Source organism: Anser cygnoides, chromosome 4, assembly GCF_040182565.1.
Source record: "Anser cygnoides isolate HZ-2024a breed goose chromosome 4, Taihu_goose_T2T_genome, whole genome shotgun sequence".
NCBI classification, from domain to species: domain Eukaryota; kingdom Metazoa; phylum Chordata; class Aves; order Anseriformes; family Anatidae; genus Anser; species Anser cygnoides.
In genome coordinates this window covers 15,847,003-15,872,419 of record NC_089876.1, presented here as the reverse complement: position 1 = coordinate 15,872,419, position 25,417 = coordinate 15,847,003, and the positions used below count along the sequence as shown (strand labels likewise).

At 40.5% G+C, this 25,417-nt stretch overlaps 1 protein-coding gene across 1 annotated transcript in view; it reads right to left on the bottom strand.

Annotated features, from left to right (window-relative positions):
- The window catches only part of LOC106035386 (uncharacterized), a 57,393-nt gene that overhangs the window by 24,751 nt on the left and 7,225 nt on the right, over positions 1 to 25,417 (bottom strand). Inside the window, exons 5-10 of the mRNA XM_066995830.1 lie at positions 25,182 to 25,317; positions 24,660 to 24,742; positions 23,970 to 24,046; positions 21,289 to 21,381; positions 19,307 to 19,393; positions 18,781 to 18,840 (exon numbers count right to left, since the gene is read on the bottom strand). Of these exons, the coding sequence (XP_066851931.1) occupies positions 18,781 to 18,840; positions 19,307 to 19,393; positions 21,289 to 21,381; positions 23,970 to 24,046; positions 24,660 to 24,742; positions 25,182 to 25,317 (536 nt within the window). The remainder of the gene's footprint in view (positions 1 to 18,780; positions 18,841 to 19,306; positions 19,394 to 21,288; positions 21,382 to 23,969; positions 24,047 to 24,659; positions 24,743 to 25,181; positions 25,318 to 25,417) is intronic.

The following is a 25,417-nucleotide window of genomic DNA, read 5'->3' as shown; positions in this document are numbered from 1 at the left end:
TGGCCAAGCCCTTCACTCTTAAACAGTATTTAAATATATCAGCTGATTTTGTATTTTTTATTATTTTTTTTTTTTTATTTTTGACCCATCCAGTTTTCAGGGAAATGATGCAAACCTTGGGAGGGTTTTTCTCAGAACTGAAATTTCAGTTTCGGGGGTGCGTATGTCTTGCTAACAGTGATGGCTAGATAAGAAGTGGACAAGAAAATGCCTCCAGTCAGCCATACACCTTCCCTCATCTGAAAACAAGATTGCCAGCTGATAATTCGAGAGAAAAGTTAAATAGCTATTGTGAATGTTTATTTTGGTAACTTTATAAAAACGTATGAACAATCTGATTTATGAATAGGAAAATGGAATTTAATTCTCTGTAGAATAATAGCTAAAGTTGCCAGGATATGACCCATGGCCCATCCACTGACTGCTTGTGTGCCCTCAGTGGACCCTATTGCAGGTTCTGGAAAAAGGGCAGGAAGCTCTATATGAGACAATTAAGTACAAACGAGCTCATAAAGGAAGTTTTTCCCCCATAATCCTTTCAGTAAGCATACGGCTTTTGCTTTGGCAGTCCCAAGTTATTGTTCTTTTTTGTTCCTTGTTTACATTGATGATAATGTAAACACGAATGCCAGATATTCACATTTGAACTTTCTGCCTTTTTTAATAAATTATTATACACAAGAGAGGTTATTCAACTGCTTTTATTTTCCTCTTAATGTTTCTGTGCATATGTTTCCAGCTTGCTGCTCTTCAGTTTCATTAACTAAGGAAATGCCACAGTGGAAAAACAAAACAGAGCAAAAAAATTGCAATCTCTGCTTGTTCAGGGTGTTGAAGATACTCACCTTCAGGAAGTCTAAAATCAGAATATTTTTTACAGTAGAACAAATGGGACAGTTAAAAAGGTTTAAAACTTTTTAAAAGCACCCGATATGAAAAAGCTTTTCCTTTTGTTCAGATGTGATGTTGATTCATTAAGAATAAATAAATAAGGCAAGTGGAGGCCCGGTCGCTCCGGAAGCTGTCCTTGCTGTTGGTTTTGTGACACCTCGAGCTACAGGAGGGATGGAACAGACAAGGAAATGCCAAGCCTCCTTTCAGCAAGCCTCTGCAGCCTGATCGGCCTGAGGAAAGCGACAAACAGAGACGAGGGGGCGGCAGGAAGGCCAGCGAAGTGCTTCTGGTGTTTCAGAAAATGGGAGCTTCTTTCTCAGTATGAACGTGAGAAGGTACTCGCGCCTTGCAGATGTCCTGGCACAAGAGGGTTTCCACAGTAAGTAAGATGATAATGGTGCCTTAGCAAAGAAGGGTTGAAATGGTATTTCCTGAACAGGACGGCATGAGAGGAGCACAGAGAATGTGAGATGAGGGAGGATGAAGGGACGTGAACAGCAGTTTGTTTTACAAAGGCCTTGCATCCCCTCAGGTTTGCGGGCACTCAGCTGGAGCTCGCTTCTTTCCTAAGCAGCTTCCTCAAGACAACCACCTTAACCTGCCTGTATCCCACCAGGGCATCAGGAGGTCAGCACCCCCAACACAACTGTAAGGAAATGCACATTTAGGATTTCCCCTGAGATTGCAGTGAGGTGCTCATGAATCTGCATCCTTCTTGAACTGGTGTGCTAGTGGCTATTTGTGCCTTCTCTAAGGAAAATGACATCTTTTACAAGTGCCATGTCTGATAAACTCCAGTATTTGGAGCCCTCCAAGCTATGTGAATTTCCAAGGTAAGTCTAAACTAATACTAAGTCAAGGTGTGTCCCCTTCTCTGCCGGAGTTTACACTGAATCCCTGGGAGGATTACAAAGTGGGTGTAAAAGATGAGAAGACAGAACTTCAGGCACATAAATGCCAGCCTCTGCTTTGATACCGTGTATTGCAGCAAGAGACTTCTGTAAGAATGGAATTGTATTATATATAATTTACTAGCCTGTATTAGTACAGCTAAGTATATCATAAGAAAAAAGCAGCTAGCTTCCACTGCTACCTGGAAGTACTGTGGATTGTATTTTTGACCCAGCAAGGGATAACATACCACCCCCCAGCCATTCTTAAGGTCTGGTCATTCAACAGTTTGATTTATCATTTTTTTTTAAACTTTTTATTACAACTGTAGATAGTCCTAGCACCCCAAACATGGCTGAGGACACAAATAATCCTTCACAGCAGAAATATCCCTCGCTGATAAAAGGTGGTGTGCAACAGGTAGACGGAACCAGTCCAAATCAACATTAACCTGCAAACATCAGTAAGAAAAAATATGTTGTGCATCTTTTAGGTGCCCAGGGTTAAAACCTGCTTCTAGAACTTTGTTTCTTCCACAGTGAGTAAAAAGTTTGATAGAAGTATTTTTTGATTTTGTGGTTTGCCTGTGTCCTGGTTGTTCTTCAGTTGCTTCCATTTCTCATCTAAGTGTGCTCAGGTAGAAACAGAAACAATGCCACTGCCTTTAGTGGGGTTGAGCTTAGTTATACTAGCAGTAAATTTTTCCATATGATAGAAAAAAGGCTCTTTCAAAGGCTACACAGTTTATGAATCATGAAGAATTATTTCAACATAACGCACTGGATGAGGATGATAGCGTGGTATGCGGTGCCACTAATCACTGTGGACACCTGTAATTGCTAGCTGCCAGTGCTCAGCAGAATTTAGGAATAAGGGAATTTGAACTGAAAAGAGCAGAAGCTGTTACAATAATTGAAGAAATCATTCCTTTCACGGCATTTGTTGGAATAGCAATGATTAGTCTTCTCATAGCTTCCCGGTTTCACAGGGTAACTGCTGTCATAACATTTAGAGAAGGTTTGAGATGAACACTGAAAATAAAATGATAAATGGGCTGGAACAAGAAGAACAGCGAGTACAAAGTGACAGCTGTGAAGAGCAGCGTGCCATCCAACCACACACCCGCTGCTGCAAAACAGGCATTTGTAACTCGGTGTCTCAGCACCCAGATGTCTCAGTCATGTCTTCTGCAAAGGCCATATCCACTACCAGGAATGCCTTGTGAGCTTGTTGATTGGGTGAGCAGTCTGAAGATGGTTTGAACACCAGCACTCCCTTATCCCAAATCTTTTTTTTTTTTTTTTCAGCTGGTTGCCATTATCCAGCTGCCTTGTTCAGCCTGTTTTTATTGTCTTGCTCAGTTTGTTGTTACTTGACACAAATTTCTACTGACTGCATTTGCTTCTGCTGGAAGTTCTTTAAGATTAGTTATGATGACAAAATACTTTTCTGTGTGTTAAAGTCTGAGTATCAGACAGTAGGGAGTTAATCTCTGAACAGGATGGTGTAGCTCCCATTCACAGCAACACATACCTTATCTGTGCAGGAAAAAAAAAAAAAGGCAAATCCCCAAACCATCCAAATTAGTTGAATGTGCATGAGTAAAATAACAAGAACAGAAGTTCTGCAGCCCACTCCATTAGACTTCGGTTGAAATTGGCCCATAAATTCACAAGTCTTTGGGAGGGAAGGGACTGACAGATGGAGGAATGGACAAGCAAACGAAGTGCTTGCATAGGCCTCCTTTCGTTTGTAAACCAGACTCAAGATAAATTATCTTCCCACTTCCCACTTGCAAGGTTGCAAAACCATTCTGCAACAGCATCTTTGCATCTTTACAAGTGATGCAAAGCTCAGTGTGGAGGTACAGAACGGTGTCCTGGCATTGCTAACTCTGTGGGTCAGTTCACTACAGCAAGGCTCCTCCTGAAGTGCAATATAAAATCTAGCTGATGAACGAGGTAATTGGATTTCATACCTTAGTCAGCTAATCTGATATTGCAATGGGTCATCTTGTTTTTTTTTTATCTTCAGCATTTTTTCAATTCTTTGAAAACAAATTGTATGCATTTATCTACCTACCTTGTTGCACACAGAAGATACTTGAAAATTCTTAAGCCCTTTCTGGCTTTCCGGTGTGGTTTACATGCAGAATGCAGGGCTCTGAGCACATCGAGCAACACTGTCCTGTTTTAAATTGTGCAGTGAATGTAGAGATAGACTTTGCTTCCTCTAAGCAACTGAAGCTGAGGGTTTGATGCATTTATCTTATGACCTTGTTCCAATGTGTTAAATATCTGTCTTCTTTGAATGGTGATTTAATTTGTACCTGACCTAGGTAGATCACTTGAACAATTGCTAACGCAGATGGACAACTGACCTCTGCATTTAAAGATGCGTGAATTTAGTTGCATTTTCACTTTTTATTTTAGACACTTGTAGCTTTTCAAATCTGTAAAGTTTCAGACCTGACTCTTCTGATCATCCTGAAAAATCATACAGAAATTAGTTGTGCAGTTGGCCTGGAAAGTGACGATGTTGTGTGTATGGGCGGGTTTATTCATTGCTACTGAATTTTGTTTGAGGAGGTGCCCCTGAACTAATTAATTGGAAAAATCAGTAATGTCTTAATTGTCACCTGTCTCTGAGTTGCTAATGGACACCTCTGAATTCATTAATTCACTGATGTTTAAGCACCCAGGGGACATTTCAGCTCAAACAGAAACACCACTGGATCTTAGGCATCCTTATGTTTAAGAAACATAGGACAGAAAGCAGTTTGAAGTTGCTTTCCCAAGCCCAGACACCTGTATTTTTCATAAAACTGACTTTGCACTCTGTGGGTGTTCTGAATATGGTCATTTCGTTCTCATTTTTGCTGTAAATAAGGATACGATCTCATGATCAGTATACCCTCGAGCACTTTTCCTAGGAAGGCCGAGAGGTGTGCAGGGAGACCACTGGCATCACGTGCTGTGGTACGTGTTTTCACTGGGAGGATAGAAATGCCACGTCCCATCACTGTAACAGCTGTGGATGCGTGCACGTTCTTCCATCCTGATGGCATGTTTTGGAGCTACTACCCCTGCAGCATGCGGGTTTGAAGCTGCAAAGTTGGCTGGCCTGCTTCAAACACAGGTCGTACCCTGGGTTCTGCAAGCCCATCGGTGCAAGCTGCTGTACCCGGAGTGTGATAAATTACCCTGTAAAAAGACATCATCTAGTAATTATTTGCACTGTGCACACTGAGGGACTGCAGGGGCTTTCTGTCTCTTTCATCTCCATCGCTTCTAAGCAGCCTGTTTTTCCACATGGAAGTTACTCGTTTTGTTTCATACGCTGCTGAGGGCTTTAAATGGGGGAAATGAGAATACTAGATCAGCCATGCTGACAAGCACGATGCCTGCCTCTCCTCAATAAAGCATTCTGCTCTCTCGACCGGAATGTACTATTTTTTTCCTATGTGTTCTCACGCATCGAGAGAGTGTGGGAGGACCAAATGTCACCACTTTGTCTTATTTTGCCAGTGACCTTTTCATCACCCTACACACACACTTGACTAGATGTAGTGTGGCTTCTTCTAATCTCAAGACGCATGTGGGAAGTTGAGGGGAGAAAAGGAAGGAAGGAAGAGAAATAAAGAGAAGAGGGAAAGCAGTATCAATAAAATCTATCAAATCAGTTTCTGCTTTTTGTGTAAATAAACATGAAGACACCCATACATGAGGGGTTCAATGCTGGACAGGATCCCGCGACTGATGCACTGTTTTTGAACTGCAGAGCATGAAAAGGCCAACACAGCAGCCCAGGACAGGGCAACATCTAAAAGGAGAGGCCTTTAAGACAAAACATTCCTGTGTTTGCACAGACTCCCAGTCATTTCTCCCTCCTCCCTACCTCTTGTTTCTCAGATAAAATACTCATGCACTCGAGGGGCAGGGAGGAGTATGTCTTAAGGCAACCAGCATGAAGCTATTTCATTCTTGTGCGAGCCACAGGACGGTCTGGTCCATCTGTATGTCACCTGTCAGATATGCAACTGGGAATGAGCTTAGATGAGCACAGGACAGTGCAAGAGACCTACTTGGGTTGCTCAGGGAGACCTTCCTTCCCTCGCCCCTGTTCCCCACTGGCTCTTGCCACCTTCCTCCAGTCCCTGCATCTGCCCCACTTGTACATTTTGTCTCTGTCCGTGCAAAATCCACCTCCCAGGATACATCAGTCAAATGTTCTAGTGTTGGGCACCAGCACTTGTCCTTCAGTGACGTGGTGCAGTTGGGGAGCGGAGCTTCACTGTGTTTTGTTAGGGATGAATTGGCCCCACGGAGTCAGAGGCCTGTTTCTAGATGTTAATCAGCAGCGTGGGGAATTTTATGACTGGAACTGACAGATAGTCAGAAATGACTACTTCGGAAATGTTGAAAAACGGCCTTGTGAAGGAAAGGAAGATTCAGACCTGGAGATGTGCAGGAAGTTGAAGCCGTGGCAGGAGTCCAGCCTGGCCAAAACGGGAACTCCTAACTGAGCTTAAATCTTGGAAGAAAGTGTGTAGAGGGTGGACGGACTGTCTGTGAGGAATGTAAAATAATTAACTGCCCAGGCTGTTAGGTTATGTGATAAGGCTCATCTGCACGCCCATTGTCTCTTGTCAGAGAGACAATGGTGGGAGGGGAAGCCCAAATAATTCCTTGCCCAGCTCCTCCCAAGCCTATCAGCTGATGAAAGGCCCACCTGCACAAGCCTGGAGGAGCACGGGGACACAAAGGCAGGCAGGAACACAAAGCAAGGACTCCTGAGGATCAACCCCCTTATCTGGGCTCCTGCCAGGGCTGTCCCAGCAAAGCCATCAGCCCCCATGTCGAGGTGTGATACCCATCGTGCTACGAGTAGGCCTGCAGCCCTGGGGACTCCTATGTCCAGGTGCCAGCAACTGAGACTGGGATCCAAGGGCCAGCTACTGGTTAGACTTCTGAGGCTGCTGTTGAAGGAATCCATGTTGTACATATCTACATGTACACATATTCTCACCAGCAGGCCTCCACCCTGCATATGCAGACATGGAGTGGTTGCAGCCTCGCCTCTTTGGGGCTGACATGGACATGCAGGGAAGGTATTAAGAGAGCCAAACCTGAACTGAAGTTAAAACTAGTGAGATGTGCAAGGGCGATGCAAGAAGGGCTTCCACGGGCACACCCACAGTGGGAGGAACACCAAGGAAAATAGGACCTGCTGCTCAGTGGGGCAGGGGACCTAGCCTCAAAGTAAGGGCAAGCTGGCTTATGTCACCGCAAAGCTGCTACTGCCTTTGAGAGGTCCCTTACAAACAGTATGATTCTCTGATTTTGTGATAATACTTGCAGAATACAGCCAGATCTTCTTGCTTTCTAATGAATATGTAAAGAAAACAAAGAACTTTATCAGATAGGTTTCCAAAGATACCAGGATTTAGGGAACAAGACAGATGGAAATCTAGCTAATCTTTCCTTGAAGACAATACCTGAAATCAGTTATGTATAAAGGCAGATCTTCAGGTAGCTTAAGGCTGACTGTGAATGCAATGTGTTGTGGAATATTATTTGTGTTGCTTAAATTAGAATTTGAAATGTCCTTGATAAACATGTTAGCTGTCAGGTTTTGAAATGAACACACCCAGTATGACTGATTGCTAAAAATCTATGGACAGCTAAATATGTTATAAAAATAAAGCTGTCTTGCCAGTTAGGCATTTGTATTATGAAAACAAAAAGGGGATAGTACCATGTATGACAGGCCTTTCCAGAAAGAAAATATCCAGTAATTGCCATTTTTGGAAAACTCACAGCATCATTGCACAATGTGAGTTGGAAGGGACTTCTGCAGGTCAGCTGGTCCCACCATTTGCTCAACTCACGTGCAACTTCAAGCTTGTATTAGGTTGCTCAGGGCATTTTCTAGCGGAGCTTTGAAAGCCTCCAGAGATAGAGAATCCAGAACCTCTCTCGGCAAGCTGCTCCACTGTTTGACCACCTCCATGGTGATTTTTTTGATGTTTGAACAGAATTTCACTTGTTGTGCATTTTAACAATTGTCCCTAGTTTTTGTTGAAAACTAACAATCATCCCTAGTTTTTTCGTTGTGCATTCCTGAAAAAGAGTTTTGCTTTGTCTTCTCTAAAATGCCCCTTTACATAGTGGAAAAAAAGCTATCCTTTCTGAATAGTTTCATGAATCTTCTTTTGGAAGATTTGTTGCTCTGGCGTACAGAAGTGTCTCACAGACAGTCATGACATTCAGGCTTCTACAGTAAAGTTTCTGACATCCATCCATCAGTCATTTCAAAAATACTTTATGAAATGTGTCCTCTTAGATAACTATTTTTGGAAGAAATAGGATGAGATTAAACAGCTACAGCGTGGCTGTGACAGGCTCAATTCCTATCTTCTGTTTTCAACTGATTTCCATTCAAACTGATTTATTAAAGCAGGAATGGTTGCAGGCTCTTCAGTTCCCTTTGAGTCCGAGGATACAATCTCTGTCTCACCCTATTCCATCCTTCCAAATGTCCTTACTCTCAGATGGGATGTAACAGAGAAATAAAGGAAGCCAAGTGTCTTTTCCCCTCATCAAGCATGATGTATTAGTATGGAAGATAAAACTTTTATCAGTAAGTGATAAATTTTCCTTATTAGCAAATAAGTTTTCCAAACCTTTCTGATTGTCCACGTAGGTAAGGTTTGTTTGTCTCTGTATGGGAAATTATTGTTATTTGTTTTCCTGTGAAGTTCTTCTGCAGTCCAAAGTAATAATTCAGGGATGTTTTGAAAGGCTCTTCTAGTTGTGGATATGTTAATTTTTCTAAAAACCTTTCTGATAAGGAAACTCCTACTAAGCACTGCATAGAAAACTAGCTCTGATCTTTTCATGTTATTGTCTAAAAGGAGACTACAGAGACAGCATAAGGGATGAGCGATTTTCAGGCCTCATAACAGAGCTTAAGATCCTAAAATTAGTGGCCTGCTTTTTCCCTTGGTGTTGTACGCTACCAAAACGGCACTGGAACTACTCAGTTTTAAGCTGCTTCTTCCTAGGACGTGATTTATGGACACTCAGATTTATTCAGTAGCATCAAATATCCGGTGAGATAGACTGACAAGAATGTAGATGTACTCCAACCTTTCTCAGAAGTCACAGCATCTGTTCTGCACTCCATCTTTCAAACCTTGCTACAGTTTTGACTGCCTTACAAATTAACATCGTTACGATGGGAAGTGCATTTAAAGCTGACATTCTGGGGAAGAATGTTTGGGAATAGCTATCCCTTAATAACTCGGCATACTCTATTTCCTTTCCCGGTGTGTGATCAGCACTCGTTTCTTTACTTGTTGCTGTGTGAGTTCGCTTGTAGCCAGTTGGAGTCACGACAGCTGGGGCTGTATGTTCAGGGTGAGGCAGGGTAACAGACACTAATGACCAACATTTTTCTTTGTCTATTGCGATCAAAGATTTCAAAGGGTCTAAAAAGTTTTCCCCCTTTAGACCAAGCTTCTTCCTCCCATTTCTGTGCTGGTTTCCCTTGCCAGCTCTCCTGAGTGTCAGGCCATCTGCTCCTTCCCCTTCACGTTGAAAGCTTGGCACTTTTACAGGTGCTTCATAAGCTTTTCTGCTGCCTGAAGAATTTCCTGCTGCCACCAGTGCTGCTTTTTGCATTTTTCTGTTTACAATTTCTTTTGCAGCCAAAATGGCAGCTTTGTAACAAAACAAATTCATAGCTAGGGCTTGTGCAATGCACGAAGAAATCCCCTGCATACATACACGTTGCTGGTGGAGTGGACGCACGAGCCGTGGAGTAGCTCCCAAACAGCACGAGGAAACAAGTCACTTCATTCTTCTGCATCATCTTCACCTTTTTTGATACAGCTTTCTACTTAGCCATGCCAGAAAATAATGGCCTAGATCAATTTTTAAAGAACGCATTCAAGAATATAGTGTTTAAAGCACTGATGTGCAGAGTGGGAGACGCAAGTTTAAGGAATCATGCATTCAGCATGAATCAAGCTATCGAGAAAATATTTTTTGCTCAAGCAATGTTTAATTTATACAAAATGGAACAGCTGAAATAGAAGGGATTGCAAGAAAGTGAGAGCTATACCAAAGCTATCATCTAGGAATTAGGGATCTTCTGATTGTGTGAGCAGGCAGCTAGCTTGGGGCTACTTAACAGTCTGATGAGCTTGCTGTACTTTTTTTCTGCTTTTACTTTTCAAAGTTTAGGTTAGTGCAGAGTGAACACAAATGGAGTAATCTCACCAACTTTCAATTGCTTGTTTTCTGGCCATTACTAATTATTATGCTGCTCACACGTTCTGGCACAAAGTACCCAGCTGGCCACCATCCCACTGAGGCGGCCAACAAAACAAGGTTGATATAAAGGTATGTTAGGCAGGCACAGGATTGTATAAATTGCAGAATTCTCCTGAAAGAACTCTAGGGAGTAGGTCTGCCACTTGGCAGGGATCCATGTGAAAGAAAAACATGAAACCTGAAAAACAAGATCTTTACTGGTTGCCAGCTATTTTGTAAAATATGCTTTTGTATATATGTGTTTAAATATTTGTCCAGGATTTGATGCTGTGCCTTCCATGTTTATTGGTTATTCTTACTGTGTCTTACTGTAGATTCTTTTTGTATGATACATGCCATATACTTTGCTTTTATAATCACTCTTTCCTTCTTTTTTTTAACCCCATGCTTATGGGCAGTGGTGACAAAAAGTTCAAGGTGACAGTCAAGTGACTTTATTCTTCTTCAAGGAAATACCAGCTCTGGATTTTCTTGCATCTTTCATTAAACTAGAGGGAAAAGTAAGAATGAAGCACGACATACGTAGTCCAGCATGTCTTACAGTTGTGATTTGAGACTGCAAGACTAAAATTTGGAAGGAATAGCTACTTGTGCTCAAAACAGCAGAGTGTGACCTAAGGAGCTTTTCTTCATCATTACCCTAACTTAGTTAAGAATATGCAACACCTGCCATTTTCTTAGCACAGCTCTCTTGACTACCTGTTGCAAATGGGAAAAAAAGTCTTCCTACAGTTTAGTGGTCCAGTGTTTGCTAAATTCTTGACTTATCATCCTGGTTTACACCTGCAATACCTGACGTTCCTTGTTAATTATTCATTGAAGCACTTGTTAGTATCTGATATCAGACCATGTCATGTATATCCACTAACAGATGCCCAGGCAAACAGAATTACTTTGTTAATTATTGTAACTGATGCTATAACTCAAGTTACTCCAGACAGATGGTTCTGGAGGATCCCTTCTGTCTGTACTTTGGGAGCTTACCAAAGCAGAGTGTGGAGGTATTCCTAGTCAAACAGTCACGAGTAAAGGACTAATTATGTTACTTTAGTAGCTATTACCTAAAGGAAATGCATATTATTAAATATAATTTCCTGTTTCTTTTTCCTGTTATAAAATGTCCGTCATCATGCTTTTTCACTCATAGTCTGCTAAAATTACGAAATAACTCATCTGAACTGAGACCAGATTCACCTTTGCTGCAGATGGCAGGAAAGAGAGCAAAGGCAGGTGAGGAGGGGGCTGCCCGGGCAAGGTGGATGCTCTGGCACGGTGTGAGGGCAGGGTCTGTGCTGTGCTCCCAGGCCCCAGTTTCCTCAGCCCCTCTGCTTGCCAGCCTGCACTTGAGCTGCACTTGAGCTGTAGTGGGGTGACAGAGTCTCTTGTGAGCTTGCCTTTGTGATTCACAGAGAACTACAGGAACTCAGCTACCTGCAAAAATTAGCAAATTGTATTCTTTCTCTCTTAAGTACAATGACAAGTACATTTAGACAGGGCAGAAGCTGGAATTAGGAAAAACCTGAAACTCAGAAAAAATACTGTAAGCTGCTTGAACCACCCTAGCATTTGCCTAAATTAAGATGCCGTGCCTCCCTATACTGAGCTATTTTAAACCAAATTTCTTGCCTCTGTTAAAAGCACCCTTCTTCCAACTTACATTCTATTGTTGAAGCAGAATACACCGGAATTATTTCTAGCAGATCCAGTTTTAAAGAAAGCTATCATAGAAGTTCCCTTCCTCTGAACAACTGAGTACTGTGCAACTTCTTGAGGTTCCAGTGGAAGTTTCACTACATTTGAGATTGCTGATTGGAAACACAGATGTGTCAGCTGAATATCTCGTCAGGCCAATAAGACAAAAATAAACGCCAGCAGTATTAAAAGGGCAGAGAGGTGAACAAGTTGTCCTTGCTTTATTCTCATTAACACTTACTCCAAAGCACTCAAGAGTTTGCATTTAAAAGTAGTCAGAGCGGGCATGAGCAGATGTATACATGTGCATGCACAGACATGCTGAAAAAATAAGTTATTCCAAATTAGAGTTCTGCTTTTGTCAGATACAGTGACACGAACACATGCAGCAGAAACAAAAATAGGGTAGCGGAAGGGAGATTATATTTACTTGCATATAGGAATGAAGAGCGTGACATAACTGAGTTTTTGTGGTCCACAAAATGGGTGAAGATACAAAATACTAACTTAGTATCAGTAGCTTCCACAGGTCTGTCTGTGTAAATGCAAAGCACCCCGTAATGCTATGGTGCATGAGGCTTTCGTTTGCCAGGAGTAGTTGGGTATTGACAGATCTATACAGAATTGTGGTATCAAACTGGATTCAAAATGAAGTGATAAAAACCATGTTTTCATACGAAACATTTTCCCCCTTGAAACGTTTTCCCCCTTGAAGCATTTTCCCCCTTGAAATTCAGTTCCAGACCTGAATTCGTGTCTGCAGACAGCTGTATCTGCAGTACTGCTAGTACAAATAGAAATGATCAAAACATTTTGAATCCGTTTTTGAACCAGCCTGTTGAGCCTTAGCAGGCATTTAGACATGATTCCTCCAAATGTGCCACAGCTTTTACAGGAGACATTGCTAATCACAGCATTTACCAAGTGTTAAGACAAAGCACAGACAGGGCTCATCCTCACCACATACGTGTAAAATGTGTGTGTAAATAGCCCTGTTTGCATGCTGTGTAGTTGTAGAAACAGAAGAAGAGAGAGAAGGGATTCTCTTGCTCACTTTTTGTTAGGAAATGACCTTACTGTTTCTCACTTTGCTTTTTGCCCTGCTAGATGATAGATGCACTGTTCTTTCATACTAATTAAAAAAACTAAGTTAAACTCAGAACTGATCCATACTCAGCTTGGCATCTGCTGCCTTTAAGATCTGAAGAAGACTATGTATCTAAAATTTTGCCTTCTTTTCCCAGCTATATTAGTTGGTTAGCTAAAAAACTTTACAGATCTTCCCAAGCTTTTCCTGCAAGTTTGAAGCACTTTATTGGAAAGATATTGGGAAAAATAAAATGCTGTTTTTGCTGCTGAGTCGATGTAATGGGAAAGGAGGCAAGAATATTAGAAATAAGAAAGCACTGCAAGAGGTTTCTGGGTATGTTGGTCTCGATATAAGGTCAAACAGTAAATAATCTCAAGTCATTTGCATTGAATCTATCCTGCTGTGCATCCTGCAAGTTTTAAGACAGAATTATTTATCACTTCCTGCAGTGTGTTTGGTACCATGCATAACTGCCAGGCATGACTGCACTGCTGAAATTGATAGCGTCCAGAGGCTGAAAAGCTCACATGGGCCAGAAAGCAAAAGCTGGCCAGTGGGGACGCTTGGCTTGTGGGTGGCAGTTGCCTGAGAGGCATATGCCTTGCTGATATTCAGTTACTCTCTGAATCCCCCCACCCACACCGTAGTACAGTGGTCAGTGGGCAGGACAACACCAGACCGAAAGGTGGCTTGGACACCTATCTGTGAGCCTGACGTCAGTCATTTTGCAACTTTCTGAAACACACAAGAATCCTTTGAGCTTGAGCCCTAATCTAACTCTGACACAGGCAAATGCAACTCTGTATGTTGTGCAAATGGATTTGCACAGGAACCAATTTAAAGATTATTACGGGAATGGAAACCAGGCAAATAAGCAACAGCAACATATTTCAGATAGTATCTTTCAAACATTTAACCTGATATAGTTGAACCAGGGACCGAAAGGATGCAAATCTACTACGAAGTCCTAAATTAGAAAAACTGAGATAACAGGAACATTCTATCACAATTTCTTAGCAATTAGCTAATACAAACACAAATAAATAACACAGAAGCTAACAGAGAATGTGCAACAAAATTCCTATTATTTTCTAAAACAACAACTATTTTTTTCCAAAGATTTATGTGTCATCTTAGTAGCTGGATGCCCTGGTAGTTTAGATGAACATCCATCTGGAACATAGATAACTTACAGAAGTAACTCAAGAGACCTTCAAGATGGCAGCTGCTTTCTTCTCAATATATTCTCAAACACACTGAGTCCACTGAAAGCAGACAAATATCTGACCTGGCAGGTTCTTGTCTGAATTCGATATGCTAAACACCTTGTGCTAGAAAACCTGTGGAGCCTTCTAGACCCGGTACTACCGACCATATTACCCGTTATCCAGTGGCAGGGAGATAGCCAGCTGAGGAACAGCTGTGGGGATGATGAAGCAATTGACAGTACATGGTAAACCTGGTAAACAGAATATGCGTGGCTTGCATATTCTGTAACTATCATGTGTATAACTGTTTCAGTTACGTTTGGCTCAATTGGTAGACTATGAAAATGAGTTTAATTTTTCCGCTGTCTCGCTTATTATATTTTGTACCAAGTGAGCATCTGAACTCATACTTCCTGCTCCCACTTCCCCTTCTCAAAGCATAGTTTTCAAGGCCAAAATAGTAGGATTTAGTTGTTTGGGAGATGTATGGTGGACATTGTTTAGGTTTTCTTTGTGAACTCTATGAACAGAGAGAAAGTATTATTCTCAGTTTCATTCTGGAGGATTGGGATAAGATGAAACAGCAATGGATGTCTTCTATTCAAGAAAAGGAAATGAAGGGTGAGGCTTTCTAGCAGCAGATTTTTTTATGCTATTAGTAGTTGATATCTAGATAGAATTATGCAGGGTTTTAATATGCAAGTTTGCCAGTCACAGAAGTAGGGTGAAATTGCAGTTAGAAATGAATTAAAGCCAAATTTATAGCCAGCTAAGACAATAGAGAATATGGATTCAGTTGATTATCTCAGTACTCTGAAGCAGATCTGAATAAAAAGCCTAAGAGAGAAACAAACATGAGCTTGTTCCAGCTGCCTCCTCTGTCTGAAGATATAGGTCTTCTTTGTGCTGGTGGTGCAGATCTGAAGAAAAGAAAACAAACAGGATGTTCACAGCACAAGGCTGAGTTAGGATTCTTTTAAATACCAGAGGTTTGTTGCCAAAGATGAAGTTTGCAGTCCAAGTGCTAAGCTAGAAGTTTCTTTATAAGTGCTTGCCACCAGATTCCCTTTAGCTGTCATGACTTTATAAATAGGGTATCTGTGTGCAGAACCCTGGGAAACTTCTCTCTCTGTTGTTTGTCCATGCTACCTGAGCCTCCTTATTGCTCCATGTCCATGCACCATCTCTGGCTTATACCTGAGAAATGTATAGAGCTCTTCTAGAGAGAAGCAGTCCTAGAAGTCTATATTTTTAGAGTGCTTGATACAACAGTATCTGGATCCATTTCTAAGACTCCCTGACATTGCAAAAATGCAAGTAATAAATACCACTACTAATAGGTTGCATTAGGCTTCCTTTCTGCTTATGTTCGTAAGCCATCTCTGCCATCTAGTGGGCGTCTTTTTACTTGCATGTTTTCTTCAAAAGGGTATCAAAGTCAAAAAAGAAGTCTGAATTTTGGCTCATCAGGAATACAGCTCAAACCTGGAGAGGAGTTAAGGGCCACTATCACTACCCAAGAAGCTCCAGGCAAACCGCAGCACCTTCTGGGCCATCCCTCTGCCACGGCCCTCTCCCTTGGAACGCCGATGTAACAGGAGCTGTGGTGACAAAAAGTCTCTTGTACAACTGATGTTTCTGAGCTCGGGACATTAAGCTCTAGAGGATGAGAAGCCAGCTAGCAGTATTGTAACAAACAGCCATAGTGAAAGGGGATGCACTGCAGCCTGCATGCCTACTGTCAGTATTTATCATTGAAGTATGAAAATGTCGTATGTGTACACACAATGCAAAGGAAGCCTTTTCTTAACAGGTATCATAAAACCAGAGGGTGATAGAGTGACTTGGGTTGGAAGGGACCTTAAAGATAATCCACTTCCAACCCCCTGCCACGGGCAGGGACACCTCCCGCCAGACCAGGTTGCCCAAAGCCCCATCCAGCCTGGCCTTGAGCACCTCCAGGGATGGGACATCCACAGCTTCTCTGGGCAACCAGGACCTCACTGCCCTCATAGTGAAGAATTTCTTCCTAATACCTTATCTAAACCTACCCCCTTTTAGTTTAAAGCCATTACCCCTTGTCCTATCACTCCACTCCCTGACAGAGTCCCTCCCCAGCTTTCCTGTAGCCCCCTCTAGGTACTGGAAGGCCGCTCCCAGGTCTCCCCAGAGCCTTCTCTTCTCCAGGCTGAACAACCCCAACTCCCTCAGCCTGTCTTCACAGGAGAGGTGCTCCAGCCCCTTGATCATCCTTGTGGCCCTCCTCTGGACTCATTCTCATACGTCCACGTCCTTCTTGTGCTGGGGGCCTCAGAGCTGAATGCAGGGCTCCAGGTGGGGTCTCACGAGAGCAGAGCAGAGGGGGAGAATCACCTCCCTCGACCTGCTGGTCACGCTACATTTAATGCAGCCTAGGATACAGCTGGCTTTCTAGGCTGCAAGCACACATTGCCAGCTCATATTGAGTTTCTCATCAACCAACATCCCCAGGTCCTTCTCCTCAGCATAGTGCCTTAGCATAGTTTCCAGGAGGATCTGCTTCATGATCTTGCCAAGTACAGAGGTGAGACTGACTGGCCTGTAGTTCCCTGTGTCTTCCTTTTTTATCCCTGTTTAAAAACGGGGGTTATTTTACCCCTCTTCCAGTCAGTAGGAACTTCAACGGATTGCCACGACCTCTCAAATATGATGGATAGTGGCTTAGCAACCACATCCACCAGTTCCTTCAGGACCCACAGATGTATCTCATCAGGTGCCATGGACTTGTGTACCTTTAGATCCCTTAAACGTCCTTGTGGTGAGATATATGCTCTTAACAGTAACACCACTACTGACCAAACTGTCCCCATGTCACCACTACTGACCAAACTGTCCCCATGTCAGCTAATGGACCATCAGAGAGGGAGAATCCATCTACAGAGAAAACAGACCTAGAAGATAATCATCAAATAATTTATCTAACACCTGCTTAAGGCTCTTTCGGAAAGGGTGGCTAATTTCAATGAAGATGCTATTTGTTGCAGAGAAGTGATTTGGGGAAGAGTGTAAGCATTCATTTGTGTTAAGAATTTCAGAGAGCTGCAATGATTTTTAGCATGCAGATTGGGAAGCTCTGTCTTGATCAGGGATAGCATAGATATGAAGTGTATTAAACCTATTGCATTGCCATGCACACAAGAGGGAATGTAAAGCTCAGGAAGAAAAGAAGCAAGGAAACTTTTCCTGATGAGGATGATTATGGCCAAGTCCTTGATACCTATGAACAAAAGCCTTATCATTCACTGACAGAACAAGGAAACCCCATTTAATCCTCTGTGCAAGTGGTATCCAATAAAAAACAAGTGCCTCAACAAGCCAGAAACAGGTTGATTTTAATATCTACTACCTAAAGGGATTCTAGAGCTATCAGTGATTTCTAAAATGGTGCTGTTTTCATTGCATGTTTATAGGTTGGTGCTGGGATATAATTTGGATGTAAATGTTGTTACATGGCAAGATGAGTAAAAACTTTCAGTGACCCACAGAAACAGAAGAGTACTCCTTTTCTGTGAGGGTGTATTAAAAACTGAACTCATGCTATGGGAAGCGATATACATCTCCTTTTTTGTATTAAGTGAAGCACTACTGCCACACAATGTCCGTTGAGAGGCAGGCAGAACGGATCCAAACCTGAGCACAGGAGTCGTGTGCTGCCATAACCAGGGACAGCAAATCAGGCTTTTGATAGCAGAGATAATCATTGCAGCATTACACGGGTTTTAACATACAAAAGATTTGCAAGTGCTTGAATTAGGGCAGAAAGGGCAGTAGAAGATAAGATGTGGACAAATGTATGGATTGTGAATAAAAATAATAAAACTAGAGAACAACTTCTACACATTTATGTATCCTGCAAGTTTCCAAACTGTGAGGAAGTTTTCACATTCAGATGTTCAAATGTCTTATGTGTACCTATACCTGTAACAACATATAGTTTAAAATACAAGTGAAAACAGACCTCTTTCCTGTAAAATTAAATGAAATACATTATAAATGCATTTAATACTCTTTACAAAATAAAAAAATATATATATTTATAGGAAGGGAAACAATTAAAACCTAGTGGGGGAGTGATGCTTGCTAATTAAAAAAGGCTTATCTTGGATTTAATCTGCATTTTCTGCAGATAACCTACTGGACCAAAGTAAATGTATTAAAATGTAGAAATTGAGCTTGCATGCAAAATGCAAAAACTTTCTCAAAATTTGGAACCAGAAGGTCCAGTAGTTGGAGAAGTGTTCTTTAGTTCTATTGTCATTTGACATACAATTTCATTATTTTTGGATGAATATTAATGAAAATAATTCAAAATTTTGAGTAGATTTTGCAGTAGAACACTGATATTTACAAACTTCATTCATACCATTAGTGATCCGCAGTGTGATTGTGTGATCAAAGAGAAATGATTAACACCTAATTTGCAACAGCAGTGACTCACTGTGTTTTGTATACAATCTGTAGATAGAAATTGTTTACTTAATACAGAGTAAGCAATAAACTTAAGAATAATGCATATTGCTTATGGATGCTATATAGATGGTTGAGATGGAATCTGTTAATTGTCGACTTCTGCATTATTCACTTGGCTGTAATGACACTGGTGATGTACTGAACTTCTTTTACTTACGATGACAGAATACAGTTAGAGTCATCAGGATAATCCACGCAGAGTAAGAACACTACAGGCCTGTGAAGAGATTGTTTTATTTGCATCTTTCAGACAGAACACTAAAGAAAACAAATGAAGAAATGAAACAAACTCAAAAATATTACCTTGTCTAAAGCTTCCCTTCAGTTATACCCTGTGAATAACTAAAGCTGTGAACACTAGTGTTAATTAGTAATTCTGCAGGCATTCAACACTTTTTCAACTATTGCTCAAATTTTCAGTTCAAATGTACATTTTACTATGAATAGGTACACGAGGCCATCTTCTGTGTCTAACATTGGATAAGTATAACGTTCCCCTTAATTGCACAACTATACAATAAGATGCAGTGTTTTGCTTAATTCGTTGCTGGAAAATGTTAAGTCTGTAGTACTTAGACATTTGTACTTAAGTCTAGTACTTAGACATTTGAAGCTAAGCAATAATTTAAAATAGATCAGTTGCTTCTGCAGATACATTGTATTTATGAAGGATTTTCACTTACTTGTAATTGTCAGTGCAGGTGACATCATAACCAAGGGTTTTCAGTCGGTCTTCTAATATCTTTACAGTATTTTTTCCACAGGAATCTCTGTGAGAAAAGATTGTAATATTATTGCATGCCTCTCATCATGTAATTTCCTTTCATTGGACTTGATGGAATTAGTAATGTAAATCCCCATTACTTTGTCTCTTCTACACTCCTTAACACACACAGAAAACTGATGCACATTCCTATTTATAATGCTTCATTTGCTTATAGTTGTTTAACATTTTATATTCAGTTTACAGAGACTGGAGCTTGGTATCAGCCTCTATAGCATTTGCAGATTCCATTAACCAATACTCCCATGTTTCTGAGATTTCACTACAGAAACAAGATATATAATTTAGAAAAATAATAAAAAAGACTTTAATTTTTAATATTCTTTGGCAGGTGTTTAGTTGGTGATGGAGTGGATGCTGTCTTTACAGAATAAGCTGGTTATAACAAATTTGAATTATTTTTGTTGTTAGAAGCTTGTCCTCTTTCTTACACAAAACAATACTAAAACAGGAGACAGAAAAAAAAAAACACAAACAAAAATAATCCTAAATGCTGCTTCTATATCTAGCACCATTTTTTTTTTTAATTGGTCTGATTAGCAAAGGAAGCTTGGCATAGTACAGAACCTACTGAGACCTCTAAAACGTGAACCAATGTCAAGTATTAAGGTCTCTCACTTACCCATTGGTCAGTAAATACCCATTACTAAAGAAATCGTATGTGGATCAACAAAATCACTGTGAAAAGCAATTAATAAGATACACAAATATGCCCATGCATCCAGACAAGCACAAACATAGATTCCATAGCACTACAGTAACATACGTGATCTGGATTGGCCATGCCAAAACGTAATGAGAGAGAAGCAAAAGGAGACAGGAAAGAGAACAGTGAAAGGGAAACGACACAAAATGAATGCATGCAACTAAAAGTTGTGAGATGCAAGAAGAGCAGCGTCACACCAGGCTGCTGGTACATCCAGGTGACACCAGGGACTTAGTGGTGGATAAGGTGACATCTGAGGCTGTTTTTCTGGTTCTCTTCAGCCAGGACCAGCTTTAAGAGCAACGAAGAGTCACCATATGTTATATTAAATTGCAGGGACTGTACAGATTGGAGTAAAACTTACTTCCTCTACTCTAACCCCAATTCATCTGTGAAGGATGACCTCCTCTCTCACTCATGGAGAAACAGCAGGACCAAGAACTTTCCCTATATATTCTTAGGGACCCTTGCAAAAGTTATAATAAATAGAGAACTTTATTTTTACCATTAATCAGTCCCAAAACAAGCCTAATTTCTGCCCTGATGACTTTATTTTGTTAACTTCAGAGTCCATTTTCCACCATGTTTCTTTTGAAAGTCTTCTCTTGGTCTTGGCTATTTACCAACAAACTATTCTGCTTGGACTTCTTTTTTTCTTCTTTGGTGTATTTTTTAAAATAAAATTAACAGCAGAATGAGACCTGTTAAAGCCTACTGCATTGATTTTAAGTATTGAGACAAGACGAGCCCTGTTGTGGTATTTCCGTGCTTCTACTAACTTCCAGAACAGTTAAGATAGGTGAAAATGAAGAGAATGTATTTGGCAAGGCAAAAGAAATATTTCACATCTGCACTTAATTTCAAACTCAGTTTCACTCTTTTCATAGCAAAACTGCATGTGCTATATCATCACTTAAGGTTTGAGATCCACACATACATATCTCAAACTAACTGAGTGCACTCCAGAACTAATACTACAATTTATTTTTATTTTCTCTAATTCTCCTATTTATACAGTCTTTGGGAATGTCGGATTGTACATTCTCTGTTAGTGAGAGCATCTAAAATATTTTTAGTTTAATTGCTATGCAATTGTAATAAAAGAGAAAACTAGGGTAAAATTTTAAACTGGTTGAAAAAGGAGAAATGAATTGTTTTTAGACAATACAACTTACCTATCTGGTCCTTGAATATCATCCACAACCCAGATGACAATTTTTGAGATCTTATCTTTCTGGAGATTAGGTATTTCATAATCTGCAAAAAATCTGATTAAAAAAACCAAATTATTAGAACTATACGGAACGGGAAAAAAAATCCCTTTGCCGTCAAATCTCTTTTGCAGTCAAGCCCCTGATCCTGCTGTAGGATACGAGCTTCCTTGATTTTACATTTATATCTTCTGATTACAATCAGACTCAACACAGAGTTGAACAAATCTGATTCACATTCTGAATGTCCACAAAGTGAAACACTTAATCAGAAGTTTTGTTTTCTATATTCTTATTCTCAGAGGGTCTCAGCTGATTAAAGTTGTAACTTAAAGGTGAATCTGAGTGAGCTGAACTTTAAAGTGCAAAACCAAAAAAAAAGCATTTGTTATTTAGTCAGGAAAGATCATTCTTGTAGTTAATGTTCTTAGAGACAATACAATTCTGTTTTAAATAAAATATAACAACAGCCAAGAGACAAATACATTTTTAGATATGAAATCACAGAAAAAAATAACTAGGTATTTGGTCTAGGAATACATAACACTGTAAGGGAGAAACTTCTATTGTCTGTCCCTGGCAGGAAGAATCTTCCACTTTATTGCCTTGTGTAAATTTACTTTGTTAGGTAGTTGTATAACAATTAAAAGAGGATAATATAATGGCAACTAAATCTTCTGACATCAAATGGGAGGTGCCAAGTCCAATGGATTATTTTAATGTCTGTAACTGATTTTCTCGTGAGATGCAGGTATTTTAAAGCCATGGATTTCTAACCCTTCCAGCAAAGACGTACTATAATGTTTTCTGACCCTTTCATTGTTCTTTTTCTTTCCCCTCATGGAGCTTGTAAGGGCTGTGTTTTCAGTGCGTGGTTGGTGCAAGGCTGAGCCTAGGTGTGTGCTCTAATTTGCCTACCATTTTAGCATGTTAATTTAAACTTTCAGAGAAGTGGAAGGTGGTTACCAACAGTTGCCATCTCTGGTCACATCTATGTATGGCTTTGGTTAACCAGAGCTCAGTAGCAGCAACAGGAGATTTGCCCATCCAAGGTGTTCAAGCCTGTCTAAAATACATAGGGAAAATATACCCTCCCCTCCCCCAATTTTTTTTAACTCTTTTGCTCGTTCATGCATATGTGATTGACAGCAAAAAATGCATCTAATGAAGTGAGAAACACATCTTAATTTAAAATGGTTACAGGTGACTTAATGGTGACCTAAAATGATTTAAGTGTACAAACTAATGCAGCATGAACTTTGGAAGTGCCTTTGAAATAACTGAAAATAGCCCTGAGTGATATTTAGCAAGACAGGCAGATTTTTTTTCAAATTACCACCTGCTTGCTATTAATTATTCAACTTGAAGCCTCTTTCAGAAAACATCTCTTAAAGAAATTCAGTCATAAATGGGCCGGATAATACATAGCAAAGAAAACAGATGGAGTAACTGGCTATGCTTGTTATTTTTTTTCTTGGCAGGCTTTGTTTCAGTGGTGGAGATTTCACTGGTCAGAATACCATCAGACAGGTAACTCAGGGAACTGATGGGAAGAATTAATTCACGTGTAAGAGATTTCTGAAATAAAGACAGCACCTATAATGGAATCTGGGCATTGGCCCGCTGCCAACTAGTATCATCTGCAGAAGATTCAGTTACAGCTGACCACTTGACCAACCCAAGGAAACCATACAAGTCTTCTCGATTAGCTGAAAGCTGTGTCCAGAGATGGATCCTTTGGGGGAACGGGATAAGTACATAGTAGGTGTTCTGGAACGGCTGGTAGCTTTTAGGAACTTCTTGTTTCTCTCCTATCTAGAAATACAATTAACTTTGCAATGATTGTCAGTCTTCAGGGAAGTGGTGAAGTCACCGTCCCTGGGGGTGTTTAAGGAAAGGTTGGACCTGGTGCACAGGGACATGGTTTAGTGGGTGACATTGGTGGTAGTGGGATGGTTGGACCAGATGATCTTGGAGGTCTTTTCCAACCTTCATGAGTCTATGATTCATTGAGTAAACAGGAGCAGGATATGTTCTGTGCTTTCTTTAAGACAGTGTTTTTATCAGCCTTGGACAGGCTGGCTGCTGTGGTAAGGAAAGATGTATGTTTCATCAAAGACAGGCAGCTGTTACAGCCACGTACTCAGTAAAAGTTCTTAGGGACTTATTTTTACAATAAATCTTAAATACAAGCTTGGATGAACTTCTCTCTCAGTCATGGAGAAATAGCAGGACCAAGCACTTTCCCTATAGAAATTACCAAGTTTGCTCCTAGCCCTGACAATGGCTACACTACCTATAACAATGTCCTCTCCTCTCAGATGTCCCTGAATAAATATTTTGTAATGCTCATTTTTCTGAAGACGTGCAGAGGCTATAATTTTGCTGCAGTAGGTTGTCTGCCTTGAATGTGGCTTTCAAAGAGAATTTATCCTACTTGCCATAGCAGCTTGTAAAACGCAAGAGGATTGCTTTCATCCATTTCATGCTGATTCCTACAGCTGGGGACAATTAACAGCTGGCCCCAGAACTTACTAAACTTCCAATCCTTGTTGCAGCAGAAGACCCAGACAACTGGTTGACCTTTTTTTTTTGCATGCATCAGACCTTGAACACATTATTTTGGGTTCACACAGTTTTCTTACCCTTTGACTGGATAAGCTCCTCCTTCTGCAGAACCATTCAACAAGACATGTATCACCCCAGAGCTGTGCTGTGCATACTGCAATACATAACATTTTTTTTTTAGAACTCATCTTACTGATTTGTTATACATCTTGGTATTGTCTTGCAAGCAAATGATGACCAAGGAGAGAATTTTAACAAAGAGATTATCAGAATTGTGAAAATAATATCAAACTAGCACCCTAGCCTGCTCACTTCAGTAGAGAAGACAGGAACTAAGCAGCCAATACATTAATTCAACGTATCTTCTCAAACTATTTTTTTAAACCTATAAACAGCTTCCTCAGTATAAGAATAAAGCATTTTGGCACTCCTTATTGGGCTTGGTCTATGAATAAAGGGTTTCCTTCAAAGCTGTCAAATGTCACTTCAGACCTGTATTCCTTAGACATTTAGCATGCTTATTGTGCTTAGTGTATGCTTAATATACATTAAGACAGCTAACGCTGAATGTGAACACATTAGCTAGATAAGATGAAAGAGTCGGGTTCCTCTTGCTAAATTATACTCAGCCTAGAAAAGCTTATTTGCACCAGAGGAAATAATCTAGCCCTACTATAACTTTAAATCTTTTTCATCCAGCACTGTTTTCTTGAACTTCCCAGGACATGCTCACTAATGCACAAAGTGAGCATTAATGCACTATTTACAGTGATTGAAGCCATCCTCCAGAAAGAATCCACTGCATTGTTTTCACATTCTTCCATGGTAGGGCAAGATTCATAGTCCAGTCCTGTGGGAAGACACGTGATATGTACTGTTAAAGAGATGATAATGACCATAAAAAGTGACCTTAGAAAGCAATTACTAATAGTCCTGCATTACTCACTGAACATACACGATGGCCTGACATAACACAGGAAGCTGCCAACAGTATTTTTTCTAGCATTTTCCATCCTTTGCATTTTACACAAACTATGACTCAATAATTTGGTTAAAGTGACTAACTCCATACCTAGGATGCAATGAGCTCCACCAAAGGACCAAGGTTTATCTCCTGTGCAGCACTGCTTAGATTTCTCTGTGTTAAATATTCACACCAAATAGGCGAGAATGAGACAGTGAAGCTACCCTGATTTGTCATGGGGTAAAATTACCTCCTCCAAAACACAGCACTCAGTCTCCATTATGGTTATATGGAAAGACGTTTAATATAATATTAATTGTCTTACCAGCACTGTTGGTCTGCCCACACCAGATTAGAAAATCTACAACGAAGCCAAAGAGAGTATCACTCAGAGACATGTAGCGACGAGCTCCGCTGGTAAAGCTCTTGACTAGCAGCTGATTATTTTCCCAGAAGAGAGACTAAATAACAAAGAAAAACAAAATACAGAAGAAAGGAACCATCACTTGGGTTTGGAAACAATGAGATTACGGGGTGCTGAAAACACTTTAAAACACATTT